This window comes from Lynx rufus, unplaced genomic scaffold (genome assembly GCF_022079265.1).
Source record: "Lynx rufus isolate CCGP_SWC_20201006 ecotype Redwood Valley unplaced genomic scaffold, mLynRuf1.p SCAF_6, whole genome shotgun sequence".
Taxonomy (NCBI): domain Eukaryota; kingdom Metazoa; phylum Chordata; class Mammalia; order Carnivora; family Felidae; genus Lynx; species Lynx rufus.
This window is the reverse complement of record NW_025814878.1, coordinates 105,909,414-105,925,648: the sequence shown is the minus strand read 5'-3', so window position 1 is coordinate 105,925,648 and position 16,235 is coordinate 105,909,414. Positions and strand designations below refer to the sequence as shown.

Below are 16,235 nucleotides of genomic sequence, written 5' to 3'. Positions count from 1 at the left end.
CTGGGGGAGCAGCACCAGGGCAGAGCTGAAACAGCTCCTTTAAGCACAGCTGACCCCTCCAAGGACGGGAAGACCAGGGCCTTACAGGATGCAGTTTTCCCTTGTTGACACCCCTGGTGAGGACAGGTTGGGGAGGGGGAGGCAAGAGCCCTCCCCATGAACTCCTCAGGATCCTGGGGGGGTGTAATTATTATCACACTCACCCCCCGACTCCTATTTCTGTGTCACACTGTGTGGGCACTCTCGTTGCTAATTTGGTCTATGGGACCCCCCCAGCCCACCCTCCCAATATCCCCCTGCTTCCCCCTGAGAACCCTGTAGGAGACTGTGGAAACCGCCCCCCCCACCCCCCCACCCCCGCCGCCAACACATACTTGTTCCAGAAGCAGTTGAAGGGAGACAGAGGAAACCAGTTCCCTTCACCACCCCAGTACATCCTCCCAGTGGACCGTCTCCCATTGGCCACTTCAGCCCAACGGCCCCTACCCCCTGCTTGGTCCCAACCCCTTTCATGGGGGGGGGGCAGATAAGAGGGAGCATACACAGGCTGAGCCAGGGCCCCTCCCACTATTCTGGAAACCTGGTGAACCCGGAGTCTTGGAGGGGCCTGTGGGCTCCTGAAGGCCCCAGACCCCTCAGAACATGGCGCTTTTCCGCCTCTGCTGAGAGATCCAGCCACCAGGGTTCATGTCCATCTGGAGCATCTTCATCACCCACTTGTCACGACGGGCACCTTCAATGAACTCATTCAGAGACAGCTGGCCTGGGCAAGGGGTAGGAGAGATGGTCATGCGGGAGAGTGGAAGAAATGGGGTCGGGGGCGAGAGGAGAGGCCTTCCCTCCCAGGGCGCGTCCTCTTGCACAAACCTAAGCCTCGTACACAAACGGGCCTGCAGTCCCAGGGCCCAAGCTCGGGGCTTGTCAACTCTCCAATTCTCCAGGAGTCTCCCGGAGGCTTCAAGGGTCTCTTTAAGGGGCTTGCTTTGCAAAGGAATTTAAGCTTTCCTTTTGCCCACGGTGCCTTCAAAATGGTCCTGAGGGCTCTTCCGGGTGTGTCCCCAGCCAGCTCCCTCCCTCCACAGCCTTGGGGCTGGTGCATCCAGCTGCAGGGAGGAGGCCTAAATAGGCTTGGGGGGCAGGGGGTGGGGAGCTATCCTATGCCCATCTCTCAAATACATTTACCCTATTTATTCCTCTGGAGCGTTTTTATCCCTATTTTCCAGATGAGAAAACTGAGGCCATGCTAGGAGTTTAAATGGTTTGCCTGAGTCCAAAGCTCCTATTCTCTTGTTGTGCTTGCCAGGCGGGCATCAGTAACTCCGGCCGGGGCTTAAATCACTCTGGTGAACATCGCATCATGTGCCAGTGACGCCCCTGTTATTTTGCATCCTCCTCTCTGCACCCGGCTCACAGATGAGGATAACAGTGGCTGGGAGGTGGCGGGCCTTGTCCAAGGTCGCAGGGCCGGAAAGTGGGGGTGCTGTGGCGTGGGCAGCCCTGCCCCCTTACCATCTCCGTTCTCATCCACCAGAAGGAAGATCCTGTCCACCACCTCCTCGGGTGTGAGCAGCTGTCCTTGCTGCTCGGCCTCCTCCTCCACCCTGCAGGCTTTCTTCAGCTTGTAGATCGCCTGCGAGAGAAAACCGCCAGCTCCCTCCCTCCCTCCCTCTGCCAGGCCCTCAGCCCTGCGTCCCCGGCGCTGCCCCCCAGCCTGTGCACTGTAGGACCACAGGCCCCAGACCCAAATAAAAATCCACCTGTCCTCGGGCTGCTCTCTCAGGGTCCCACTGGCCTAGTTCCAGCTAAGGAGTGTCGGGCCTCATAGGTCACCTCACCCTGATGCCCTGTGACTGTCAAAGTGAAACCCAAGACTCTCAATGAGGGATGGACCCAGCACTGTGATGTTCCCAAGTCCACTTTGCCCAGGAGGAGATGGAGACCCAGAGGGGAAAAGAGGATACTTATGGACGTGTGTGTAAAACAGGACGAGGGGGGATACCGGCGTTTGGACGAGGGCAAGGACAGGTTTCTGCCTTGCCCTGTTTCCTCTCCCCATGAGGCGGCGTTGGTGAAGTGAAGTGGGGAAGAGACAGACAAATGTGAGGGTTTTCCTCAGTTCCTTGATGGGGAGCTCCGTGGACAGAGGCCTGTCTTGTCAATCCCTAGGCCCTCACTGCCCAGTGCAGTGCCTGGCACAATGTGGGTCCCACTGACCGGGGTCTGAGAGCCCCGGGGCTAGGGCCAGCCGCAGTGCCTCCTGGGATGGATGAACTTGGGCAAACCACAGAACTGCCCCGAGGCGACTTCTTTATCTGTGAAATGGGCAGACAACCGCCCCCTGGGAGTGCAGTTCTAGGGCGGTAACAGGGTGACACAGGTCAGGGGTCAGTCTGTGCTATAGTAGGTTCTTCTACTCTCATTGCTTTTTTTTTTTTTTTTAACTTTTTGTAATGTTTATTTACTTTGAGAGAGAGAGAGAGAGAGAGCATGAGTCGGGGAGGGGCCGAGAGGGAGACACAGACTCCAGAGCAGGCTCCAGGCCCTGAGCTGTCAGCACAGAGCCCGACCCGGGGCTCGAACTCATGAGCTGTGAGATCATGACCTGAGCCGAAGTCAGAGACACTTAACCGACCGAGCCACCCAGGTGCCTCTCATTGGCACCTCTCATGCCTCATGCCTCTCACCTCTTAATTGCCTCTCATTAATTTACTCTTCTTTTTTCTAATTTCTTGAGATGACTTCTAACATCAGCGATTTCCAGCCTCTTAATTTTCTGACATCTACCTTTTAAGGCGCTAAAATGCTCTACAAGTCCAGCGTCGGCCGCACTCCACAGCCGATTATGTTACGTGAGCATTATAATCCGGCTCCGTGCACTTGGTGCGTATATGCATGTGATGTAACGTCTTTCATTTATGGAGGAGTTAGGAGTGTACCGCCTTATTTCCAAACAGATGGGGATTTTTTTAAGGTATCTTTTTGTAGTGGATTTCTAGCTTAATTCTGACCTTTGTCAGAAAGCACCCTCCGAATGATCCCCGTGCTCCTTCCCCCACCCCAGCCCCGGGGGCCCCCACTTGAAGGGCCGGGCCTCAGAGCCCAGCAGTGTTCACGCGCCCAGGCCCCACGGGCGGATGCCGACCTCCACAATGTCGAGCAGCTCCAGGCGGTCGATGCAGCCGTTGCGGTCCTTGTCATAGATCTTGAAGGTCCACTTCAGCTTGTGTTCCAGGGTGCCCCTCAGCACGAGGTTCAGGGCGGCCACATACTCCAAAAAGTCGATGGTGTTGTCCTGCAGTGGGAGTGGGAGCTGTGAGGTCCCTCCCGCCTTCCCCAGAGCTCAGGCTAGGGCCCGATGCTGGGCCGTCCGTCCGTGCCTACAAATCCAAGGCTTTGCCTCTAGCCATCCACGTGGCTTCTACGGCCTCGCTGGTGCTGTTCTCCACCCCGGCATCCTTTCCCAGTCTGTGATCACTCAACTCTACCCGTCCTTCAAGGCCCAGCTCAAGGGTCCCCTCTTTCAGGAAGCCCTCCTTCTCTGACCACCTCAGCTACAGTGGTCTGTCTCTCTTGCTCCCTCTTCTAACATTCACAGCACTTACACTTTAATCCGCACAGTTTGGGCCTTATTCTGGCATCGCCACTTGGCCGTTTCGTAAGTCTGTCTCATTCTCGAGCTGTATTCTACATATGCTCCTGGAGAAAAGAGGGGCTTACGTTGCCTTTGTCTCCCCTTTGTGCTTAGCATGGCGCCACTTATGTGCAGAGTCAGGGTCTCAAAAGTATTTATGAATCAACGAATACGTGATTGACTTAATTTCAATCTGGGACTAAGGCACCTCTGGAAGATGAGAAAGCAGTGCTCATGGTAAAAATGTCCTTTATCCTTTTACACCTTCCGAGCCCGAGGTGAGGCAGACAGGCGATGGCTCCAGCCCCGTGTGGACATTACCTTCCCTGAAGGACAGGCACCCCTGTCCCCACCCAGGAAGGAGGGCGGGAGACAGAGCTCAGGTGCTAACCCCCCAGAGGTAGGAGACGGGCACAGTCTGCTTCTGTGGCGACTCTGACCAGGTCACTGAAACTCCTTCTAACACAAATGTGGCAACAATTACTCGAAAAGCAGTCAACAAGAGGCAGGGGGCACACCTGCTTCTTGCCCTTCTACACCAGTCGAGTGTGAGGGGAGAGGCTTGCGGTGATGGTGTCCGCAGTGGGCTGGTCAGGGTGAGCTTCACAAGGGTGTTCCCGCTTATGGGTGCTCCCTCCCGTCTTCTTTTTTTTTTTTAATTTTTTTTAACATTTATTTATTTTTGAGACAGAGAGAGACAGAGCATGAACAGGGGAGGGTCAGAGAAAGAGGGAGACACAGAATCTGAAACAGGCTCCAGGCTCTGAGCTGTCAGCACAGAGCCCGACGTGGGACTCGAACCCACGGACTGCGAGATCATGACCTGAGCCGAAGTTGGATGCTCAACCGACTGAGCCACCCAGGCGCCCCTTCCTCCCGTCTTCTGAGGGTGGGGACCTCAGCTCTCCAAAGCCAGAGGCTGAGTCATCACTCTCCCAGGAGTGGCTGTCGCTCACAGGACTTTGTCATCAGAAATGACATCGCTGGCCCAGAGCACCTCTGTCCTACTGGGTCATGCCACTCAGGCGGCCCCACCCCCAGATCAAGGGGTGCTTGGGTGAGCAACAAGTAAACCACAGAACACAGCAGAACATGAGGCAAATTAGAAAGCCTAAGGAAAAACCAAGAAGAAAACAAAACGAGCCCAAAGTGTCATGTCATATATATATATAGAACTATGTATATAACTATATATATAACATGATATATATATATGTATATATATATATATATACATATATATATATATCATATATAACATGATATATATATATATATATGTATATATATATATATATACATATATATATATATCATGTTGGCCATTATTATTTTTTAAGTTATTTTTTAATGTTTATTTTGAGAGAGAGAGAGAGAGAGAGAGAGAGTATGGGGGAGGGGCAGAGAGAGAGGGAGACACTGAATCCCAAGCAGGCTCCAGGCTCTGAGCTATCAGCACACAGCCCGACATGGGGCTCGAACTCATAAACCGTGAGATCACGACCTGAGCCGAAGTCAGATGCTCAACCGACTGAGCCACCCAGGTGCCCCCCAAAGTGTCTATTTCAACGTCTTTTATGCGGTTACTTCTGGTCTTCCACACCCCCACCATGTATTTACCTAATCGAGGTCAGACTGTACCTATGTTATTTCCTGGTCTTTACAATTAATTGAAATCATACCTTTTATTTTTTTGAGGGGTACTCCCCTTAAGCAGTCCCTTGTGCTGAATGAACCTGGTTTAAATATTTTATGTTACACAATGAACATCTTTGTGTGTGTGTATATATATATGTGTATATATATATATTTACAATATATATATATAGTGTGTATATATATATTTACAATATATATATATATTGTGTGTGTATATATATATTTATAATATATATATATATTGTGTGTATATATATATATTTCCTATATCTCTGGTAGTTTCTTTAGGGTAGGTTCTTAGCAATGGCTGTTCTTTTCTCTTTTTTCACTAGTGTTTAATCCGCTGTTTGTGTCAGTCTATCATTCTATGAGATTTTGTCACACATGAAGCTATGAGTAGTATCAAATATCAATACAAGGACGCTCTCTGTTACCACTTAAGAGTTACATCCTTCCTCCGACCAGACCATCTCTCTCTCGGCAGCCATTAATCTGATCTCCATCACTATAGCGTATCCACTTGAAGAATGGTATACAAATGGAATCACACAGTATGTAGCCCTTTAAGGTGGGCTTGTTGTGCTCAGTGCAAAGCCCTGGGGAGTCATCCAAGCTGTTGAGTGTATCAGCAGCACTCCCTTCCCTGCTATTGCTGAGTGGTCCTCCACTGCATGAATAGCCCCCCGTTTATTCTACTCACTCATTGAAGGTTATCCGCCTTGTTTCCAACAACCGCCCCTCCCCCGTAAGCTTTATTGAGATATAATTGCCGAATAGCCTTTTAAAGAACGTTGTGTAAGTTTAAGGTATACGCCGTGATGATTGGTTGTTCTTTAAAAGATTATTTTCATCAGTAATTGTTACTTATTAAGTTTGCTAAAAATTAACCTTATGTTTTTTTTTTTAATAAGAGTAGGAAAATGTATGCAAAATGACTGGTAGGGGTGTCTGGGGGGCTCAGTCAGTTAAGTGTCCAACTTTGGCTCGGGTCATGATCTCACGGTTTGTGAGTTCGAGTCCTGCATTGGGCTCTGCGCTGACAGTGAGAAGCCTGCTTGGGATTCTCTCTCTCCCTCTGTCTTTGCCCCTCCCCAACTTGTTCTCTCTCTCTCTCTCTCTCTCAAAATAAATAAATAAACTTTAAAAAAGGGTTATAAATAAAAAAGAAAGAAAGCAAAATGGCTGGTAGGAACCGTCTATTTCACACACACCATTTCTCTCAGGTTTGTTATACCCACTTTATGGATGAGGAAACTGAGACTCAGAGAAGTTAAATAAGTTGCTCAAGGGAAGCCCACTCTGGAAATGGCAGAGCCTTTCAAGCTACATGTCTTTTCTAGTTCAAGTTGAGAACTTTCTTACTCCTCTCAAGGTATATGACTGTCTAAAAAAAATGAGCCTTGGGGCGCCTGGGTGGCTCAGTCGGTTGAGCGTCCAACTTCGGCTCAGATCATGATCTTGCGGTCCGTGAGTTTGAGCCCCGCATCGGGCTCTCTGCCGACAGCTCAGGGCCTGGAGCCTACTTTGGATTCTGTGTCTCCCTCTTTCTCTCTGCTCCTCCCCTGCTCACACTCTGTCTCTCTCTCAAAAATAAATAAAGATTAAAAAAATTTTTTTTTAAATAAAAAAAAAAAGAGCCTTGTATCTAGCACCACAGAGAAAAAAAACAAAAAACCAAAAACCACTGATAAATCCTTCCTCTCCAGCTCTATAGATTCTCCCACATTCTTCGTCTAGAACATTCTGTCCTGACAGCATCCTCCCTCAACATGACACGGTTACCACAACGAGCCCTTGCCTCCCATGAGGCACACTAGAGGTAGCCCTTCCCGAGGAGTGACCTCAGCTGTAAAGTTGCTCCGACCCCAGGACGAGTCCTGGGAAGCTCCCAGCTGGGACTCATCTCACGCTCTGTGCCGGGCCCTTGTCAGCTTCAATTACCCACAGAGCAATGGGAAGATGATGGAAATGCCTCTGTCCACTCAAGAGTAGGAGCAGAAGTGACAGGCGTGTGATCTGCTCTGTGGGATTACCTGCCCCATTTCTCCCTGAATTGGCTGCATTTGTGCACCAGCCCCAGCCTTAGCGCATGTTACATAAGGATCCCAAATGACATTTGATTTCACCTTCCCTTTGCTTCCATCCCAGTGCATCGCAGGGCAACCACTGGAGAGAAGAGTGTGGCAAGGGAGAGGCGTAGCAGGGATGAGGCGCTCTGGCCTCTTTGCCTCCACCAAACTCCCATTTCTATCATCCTAGGTTAAAATTTTTTTTTAATGTTTATTCATTTTTGAAAGAGGGAGCATGAGTGGAGGAGGGGGAGACAGAGAGGGAGACACAGAATCGGAAGCAGGATCCAAGCTGTGAGCTGTCAGCACAGAGCCCGACGCGGGGCTCGAGCCCACGAACCGTGAGATCATGACCCGAGCCGAAGTTGGACGCTTCACCCACTGAACCACCCAGCGCCGTGCTGTCACCTCAGATTTGGACATGTGAGCTGTATCTATGAACTCTTGATTTTATTTGTCTCCAAAAGCTCAGACCAGTTGCCCAGAAATCGACTCACTAACATAGAGATGGTGCCAATGTGGGGAGTGGAGACGGGTGTGGGTTTGGAGACAGAAACTAAGCGGGAAAAGAAAGAAAAAGGCTCAGTCCCTGACAGAGGAACTTACCACACCTCTGGAAAGCTTTTCCTCAACAGAATTCCAGTTAATAAATGGAGAAGGGATGGTAGAATGCGAAAACTATCGATGGATGCCAAAGCTAGCAGATGAAAATCAGAGGAGCGACAGGATATTGACTTCTCTCAAAGTAGCTCCCTATAAGATGCTTGTTAATTACAAAGGAAAAATGGTAACTTTCCGGGGGAGAAACCTGGCAGACATCATGTAACCAACCCCTGTAATGGGACAAACCAACATCATGTGCCCCCGACAGGGGGCACTGAGAAGGACATGAGATCACTCCTGGGGCATTTCTGCCAGAAATGGAAAACCTGAGTCTAATCACAAAGCCACACTGAACAAACCCAAATTGTGGGATGTTCTACCAAATTAACTGGCCTGCAATCTTCAAAAATGTCAGGGTCAAATAAGGCAAAAGCTAAGCATTGAAGGTTCTGAATTAAAGACTAGAGACAGGACAAGTAAATGCAATGCGTGATCAGATCCCACCCCGCCCCCACCCCCCCCCACCCCCGCTCCAAATAAGAAAAACAAGCAAGCAAGCAATATAGAGAACATATCACATGTCAAATTGACAAAACTTGAATATGGATTAGCTAATAGAATTGGGTCAATATTGAATTTCCTGATTCTCATCTTTGTATTAGGTTATTTAAGAGCACGTCCTTGTTCTTAGAAAGAACACACTGAAATACTTAGGGGTAAAAGGATGTGATGTCTCCAACTTTCTCTAAAGAAAGACAGACACGCACACACACAGAATGATCAAGCAAATGAGGCAAAATGTACAATTGGACAAATTGTACATAGGAGTTACTTATGCTATTCTTCAACTTGGTATACATTTGAAATACCATCAAAAATAAAAGTTCTAAAGAAAGGAAAATAACAATGAATATAATTTGTAAAAGAGATAAGGTATAAGGAGTACAGCTGTACCAGGCCCACAGGCTTGGCAATCCCCCCTCCCCATTTAAGTTTCTTTATTTAGAGAGAGAGGGAGGGCACATACACACACAAGCAGGAGAGGGGCAGTGAGAGAGGGAGAACCCCAAGCAGGCTCCATGCTACCAGTGTAGTGTCCCATGCGGGGCTCAAACTCACGAACCGAGATCATGACCTGAGCTGAAACCAAGAGTTGGACGCTTAACTGACGGAGCCACCCAGGTGTCCCTTGACAATCCCTTTTGGATCTTGAGTTGCTATCCTACTGAATTTTTAGGTGAATGTGGGGAAGATTGATACATTTATGATAGCAAATCTTGTCGTGTGTGATCTGGTTTGTTTTAAAACCATTTTCTCTCTTAAAAACGAAACAAAACAAAACAAAACAAACTGCCTTCTAAGCAGGCACACTCGACTGGGAGTCAGGACCCTTGAGTATATGACCTTGGGCAAATCAGCTCACTTCCTCTTGTCCCAGTTTTCTCTTCATTTCATTTGGATCATTAAATAGGCTGCAGAAGGCTCAGAGGAGAGGGGGCAGAAGAGAAGCTTGGAGAAGTCTGAATGTACTCTGTGCCCCACGAGGGAGTCCATAGGTTTCATCTCTAAGGAGGTTTCTGTTGCCCTGACGCTACCCCACCCTACATCCCCCTACAGATGCATGCTAACTGGTACCCGGACAAGGTCAGACACGAACAGGCTTTCCCAGTGATTCAGCCTAGAAAGTGAAGCTCTCCACGCATGGAAAAGTACAGAGGCTTTCCCCAGATTAATTATCTAGGTCCAACAACCACCCCCCCTCAACTCGGTGGGGGGAGCTGAAGTAGGTACTTGAGGCAAATCGAATGATTTGAAGGGTCGTGGAGGCCCTGGACTGAAAGCCTTAAATAACGAAGGGGTTTCCATTTCTGAATTCTATTTCCAGGGGTGGATTGACAAAATGCAGTATCTTCTCAGCTGCAGGTGCCACTGGAAGGCTTAAAGAAATCCTGTGGTGGAATGATCTCATGGAATCTTCCATGGCTTGGAGAGTTGTAAGGGACTTTTACATGATCCGTTCAACTGCCCGGTCAGTGCAGGAGGCCCTCCCAGCATGCTGGAAGGGAAGACCTGACCAGTCTCAATTCCAAGGACCCCAACGAAGGGGAGATCACAGTCTATACCAAGAGAGCTCATCCTTTTGGGACAGCTCTTTAGCTCCTTATCTTTAGAGTGACAGGGGCTCTGGTGGGTGTGGGAGACCAGGTCCTTGGGCTGTAGAGCCTTGGCCAAAAATACACCAATTGAGGACTGGACTATGTGCCCTTCTGCCCAGCCCACCTCCTCTCAGCAGGTGGACAGAGGGAGGCAGGAAGAGCAGAGAGACAGAGAGAAGATGAGATGGAGAGGAGAGAAGGAAAGATGGGAAGGGACCAAATGATGGGAAGAGAGAAGAGTTTGGGGAAAGAGAGACAGAAAACGTGAGCAGGAAATGGAGAGCAGAGCAGGGGGACTGGGGACGGGCCGCTCCCTCCCACTGGTGATGCTCCTTCAGCTCAGTGGGAAACAAGCTGGTCCCCGCACCCCCTTCAGTGTCTTACCCCATTCTTGTCGAAGGCTCGGAACATGCCCTCTACGTACTGGGTGGCCTCCTCGTTGCCTGTGACCTTGAAGAAGCGCTTAAACTCGTGCATGAAGAGAGAGCCGCTGGGGCACTCCACCACGAACTTCTTGTACCACTCCTGGAGCTCGGCCACGTCCATCTCGCCGGCCGCCTCCGCCTCCTCCCAGCTGAACTGCTGCCCCATCCCGGCCTGGAGGGATGTCGGGGGTCTGTGCCTCCTCCTGGGCTTCTGCCGATTGATGCCTTAGGCCGGGGCCCTCTTCCTCCCTTTCCTCTGCCTGGCCGGCCTCTTCATCATCTCCTGGCCACTGGGCAGCGCAGGGGCAGGCGGCAGGGGGCGGGGCCGGGCCAGCTAAGCGCCCTAAGATCATTAGAAGATTCCCCTGGAAGGTCTGACCCCCAGTCAGCTAAGCTCCCCCAGCCTCACCCCTCCCTTCACTCTTGTCAACCCCGTGACTATGCCACCCTGGCAGATTCTGAAGGGGGGAGAAGGGCAGGAAACGGACACCCTACCATCTCACACATGCTCCCTGTTCCATTAGTTGGGCACCGTGCTGTTCCAGAGAGGCCCATCTTGGAGACACAGGAGACTCTGAAGTCCAGAGGGGGAGCGAGACCAACTCCTAGCCCGTAAGATAGAGCCCGCTGGTGATCTGGGCCTCACTCACATGGGCCAGTGAGAAGCAGCAGATTCTATGATGTGAAGGCCTCCAGGTGGGCAGTTCCGTCCCCGAGCTCAGGGCCAGACACCCCTGAGTCTTCAAGTTTTCCATTTTCCAACTTAAAGTACAAATGCTTCCTTCCAACACCCTTCACCCAAGACCTAGAAACAAGGCGTTCCCTACTTTCTCTCCTAAGTGTAAATATGTGAGAAGGATCTGTGAGCGCGGCTTAAAAGATCTCTGAAGGCTCTTACTTTTATGTTTGCGAATTTGTTTCTGAATCAATTATATATTCGTGCTTATTTTAATGTAATATTAAAATGATACCTTCCAGAAACCAGAAAATCGAATGCACTTTTCTAGATTTTAGGAGTTGTTCCGGGGGGTCTTGTAATCTCAGGGGCGACACTGCCTGTCTCCCGTTGACCAGTCACTCCCGAATTGTTCTGTACACCCCCAGGCCTGACTCCCTTGCGCACGTACCCCCCTGCCCCCCGCCTCCATTCATCCCTAATCTCTTGAAGTTCTTCTAAGTTTTTGCCATTCCTTTAAAAACATTTTTTTTCAGGTTTTTATTTTTGAGACAGAGAGAGAGAGAGAGAGAGAGAGAGAGAGAGAGAGACAAAGCACAAGCAGGGGAGGGGAAGAGAGAGAGGGAGACACAAAATCTGAAGCAGGTTCCAAGCTGTCAGCCCAGAGCCCGACGTGGGGCTGGAACCCACAAACTGCAAGATCTTGACCTGAGCTGATGTCGGATGCTTAAGGGACTGAGCCGCCCAGCGCCTCACTGCCATTCATGAAGTAGGAGCCCCACTTCCTGTCATCTTTCCAAGCACTCATGGATCTTTCTGCCACATCCTTTGGGGTCAGGAGAGTATGGCTCATCGCCTCCCTGCTCCTAACTGTTGCCTCCACTTTTTCCTCTTTTCTCCCTCAAAAATGCCAGGCTCTTTAAAGCCACGGGTGACTCTACCCACTTGCCCTCACTGGTGACTTCACTGCTTTGTCTCAGAGCACCAGCTTGGTGACGTGACATCCAGGTGGATAGTGGATCCATCCCACGCTCTGGCCTCAAAGGTCCCTGAGCTCTTCTTCCACCCCACCTCGGCCTCCCGTTCACTGCGGCCCTTGGGCCAGCAGCAGCTGCAGCAACTGGGAGCTTGTTAGAAATGCCAATTCTCAGGTCCCCTCTCCCCTACTGAACCAAGAACCCTGCACATGGGCCTAGCGATCTGTGTTTGGACAAGCCCTCCACGTGCTTCCAATGCACGCTGACGTCGGGGCACCGCTACCATAGGCCTCGCAGTCATGCATTTCTGAACCACCTCCGAAACATTCAAACATCACCGTGGCCTCCCTCTAGCTCTAACACCTTCACCCAACAACGCACCAGCCGGAGACTTGCAACTTGCTGATCTCTTTGTTTTTTAACATCTGTCACCCTGTTCGTATCCTCGCTTTCCTCCTTATCCTCACCCATGGCCCAGGGCTCTTGCCATTTCCTTGCCATGACCTTGACCTTTGTGCTCCTCTCTCCCTCTAAGTACTTGGTTGGCAAAACCCAACCTTGGCTAAAGCCACTAACCGTTCGCTAACAGCTCACCTGCACCCAGGAGGTGACGGTAGTACATGCTAGTCCCCGCTGATGTCATTCTCCCCCTCCTGAGATGACTTTTCCACAAGCCGCCCGCCCTCAGACCTCACTCACTCTCGCGTTCAGCTGATGACCTTGTTACAAGCTTTGCTTCACAGAGAAACAGATGCATCAGACGACCACTTCATCTTCCCAGGAGATTTCTCCGCACCTGTGCCCACGCACTTGACCTTCTTCCTGGGTTGATGGAAGCAGTGGCCCTTTCCTTCTCCACCTGTAAGCTCGTCGGCTAGGTCTCCTCTCTCTGCCTATCCAAGCACTTCACTCCCAGTTATTCCCTTTCTCTTCTCCATCCTCAGTTTATCCTTCTCTAATGGATCATTCCTGCCTGAGGACGGCCTTAATATCACCTTTTTTAAACAAAACAAAACAAAACAAAACAAAACACAAAACTCCTTCCTTGACTCCACATTCGGGGTCCCATTATGGGACTTTCATATGCTTTTGCCTTCACGAGTCATAAAATAAATATTCAGTAAATAAATATTAAAAATATTTTGTCACCCATTGGTATAAAGATGAATATAATCCAGTCTGGACTGTACTCTCTTCTTTCCTTCCTTCCCTCCTTCCTTCCTCCCTCCCTTTCCTTCTTTCCTTCCTTACCCCCCTTCCTTCCTTCCTTCTTCCCCACCTCTCTTCCTCCATTCCTTCCTTACTTCCTCCCTCCCTCTCTTCTCCCCTTTTTATTTTTCCCCTTCCTTCCTTATTTTGAAATAAATTAAACATTTTTTTAAAGTATTTTTTTTGGGGGGGGGAGAGCACATGCAGAGAGAGGCCGAGAGAGGGGGACAGAGGATCCAAAGCAGACTCTGCACTGACAGGCTGACAGTACAAGCCTGACGCGGGGCTTGAACTCACAAACCGCGAGATCATGACCCGAATGAAGTGGGACGCTCAACCGACTGAGCCACCTAGGTGCCCCATGTCTTCTTCTTATTCTCTCTCCAACTTACTCCAGTGGGATGCTCATCCTTGTCATTCCATGGAGAAGTGGTCACCAAAGACCTGCTTTTTTTCACTCAGTCTGTCAACAGATTCATCCCAGTTCAATCAACGAGTTCTTTCCTCAAACACTCTAGGTTTCAAGAAACCACACTCCTCTGAGTTCACTCCAATCTCACTGACTACTCATCTCCTTTGCTAGCACCTCCTCCTGTTGAACAAATCTCTTTGTGCTTGGGGCTTCCAGGCTTGTTCTGGAAGTTCTCTTCTCACCTCCCCACCTATGCCCTCCCCAGGGGAGTTCACTCATCACGACATTACATACCATTTGCAGGCTGATCGCGTCCAAATTTGTACCTGCAGCCTGGACCTCTCCCCAGAACTCTGATTTATGAACCTAGCTGCCGAAGAGACATCTCTACTCAGATCGCAAACATGGCAAGGCCAAAATCAAACTCCTGATTCCCTCCCTAGATTCCTCCCCAACGCTTTTCCACCTCAGCAATAGCATTACCATTTACCCAAGTTGCTTAGCCCCAAAACTAAGACCCATTCTTCAATCTTCTTTCTCTTAGATCTCATTTCAATCTACTAGTAGGCCATTCCGTCAGCTGTATCTCGAAACCATATTCTGAATCCCGCCACTTCTCATCGCCTCCGTTACTGCATTTCTTGTCTAGGCCATGTCCTCACACCTGGTCCCCGGCAGCAGGTCCTACCTGGTGCTTCTGCCCCCTGGACAGTAGTATGTTCTAAAGCCTAAACCAGATCGGTCACTCTCCTGCTCCAAACCTTCCTGTGGCTTCCCAGTCACACTCAGAATTAAATCTGTACTCCTTCCCGCAGCCACGATGCAGTATGTGATCTAGTCCTTGCCTGATTGGCCTTCATGTTCCTCTGTCCTGGTCCCCAGACACACACACGGGGCTGTGCCATTGACCTTCCCGCTGCTCTTCCCCCGTGGCTTCACATGGCTGTCTTCTGGACCACTCTCCTCTCCTCGGAAATGTCCCAACCCCACCTCAGGTAGCCATTCAAGTAATTCTGACACTATCTTATTTTATTCACAGAACTTAACTAAATCTTATTCTTTCCCGCCCCCACCCCCCCCACCCCCCATTTATTGTGTCTTCACCAGAGTCCAATGTCCTTGAGGAGAGGACTTCACCATACACAATGAATTCCCAGGGTCCAGAACAGTGCTTGGCACATACAAGGAACTCAAATACTTATTGAGTAACTGAGCAAAGCTCAGCACACAGTCAGGGCTGAATGAATGAGAGCCATCAGAGCTTAATTTTACAGGACAATCCTTTGGTTCCTTTGAGAGTGCCTGGGCCAGCAGATCCCTGTTGGTGTGAAATGGCAATGGAATGGGGCTTGAAGATCTCCCAGCCCAGCGATTTCCAACCTTTTCTCCATCTCCTCACACCGGAAGACAACATGCGCCCAGCAGCTGCTGTGGCTCTGTGCCACCAGCACCCTAACTGGCTTGGTGTGGAGGAGGTGTCATCATCCCTGTCTCTTCACATCTACTGATACTTAAGCAACACCGAGGAGTGACTAAAGCACGGCACCCGTGCTCAAGTTAAGAAACTGTATGAATGAAATGGAACTCGATGTAGCTCCTGGCCAAGGAATCTAAAAATCAATTGGCTTTTCACGTGGGTCAGTTGCCCATGACCTGCCCTTAATTATTGCTGAGCTACTGAGGTATAAATATATCATTTAAAAGAGGATTAGGAGCCATATGGAGAAATGATAACCGGAAGTGAGTAATAATAGCGGGGATTTAAGGAGGGCAGGGTTAGGAATTGAGCAGGGATTTGCATAGAGAACCCTGGGGATCACAGGTGGTCAGCCATAAGCCTGGCTCTAGGAGAAGAGAAATGTTTGAGAGCAAGGAACCAGTCTGCTGAGCCTCGGCCCAAAGCCTTAATGTAAACTGTCTCTGTGCCAGTTGTTCTTGTGACCCTGTGGGACTGGGCCTCCATGCGTTTCTGAAGCCTCAACTCTCCTGTTCCCCCTCGGACACTCAGGCCCAGTGTCAGCCCTGAGGCTCTAAGGGATTGCACTGTGTATTATGCTTCTTGTCTTTATTCATACACAGTCATGTCTTTTATTCCTTAGAGATTTTTCCCCCTAGTCAATCTCTTTACTTCTAAGCTTTAGGGGAAATGAGTATATTCTGCTCAAGTGCAAGGGGAGGTAAATCTGGATTTTAGGTCTGAGTATCTGCACCGAATACAGGGACATCTGACGGATGTCTAGGTGGCTCAGGTGGTTAAGTGGCTGACCCCTGATTTCGGTGCAGGTCATGAGCTCAGTTCATGAGTTCGAGCCCTGTACTGGGCTCTGTGCTGACAGTGTGGAGCCTGCTTGGGATTCTTTTTCTCTCCCTCTCTCTCAAAATAAACTTAAAAAAAAGAAGTTAATGGGGCACTTGGGT

At 49.8% G+C, this 16,235-nt stretch overlaps 1 protein-coding gene across 1 annotated transcript; it reads right to left on the bottom strand.

Annotated features, from left to right (window-relative positions):
• Nucleotides 1–635: 635 nt before the first annotated feature.
• On the bottom strand, nucleotides 636–10,709 carry GUCA1B (guanylate cyclase activator 1B). The gene is made up of 4 exons (XM_047101746.1): nucleotides 10,503–10,709; nucleotides 3,143–3,292; nucleotides 1,510–1,630; nucleotides 636–763 (listed from the first exon to the last, which is right to left on the bottom strand). Exons 1-4 carry the CDS (start codon nucleotides 10,707–10,709, stop codon nucleotides 636–638), a joined length of 606 nt encoding a protein of 201 aa, XP_046957702.1.
• Between the last annotated feature and the right edge of the window lie 5,526 nt (nucleotides 10,710–16,235).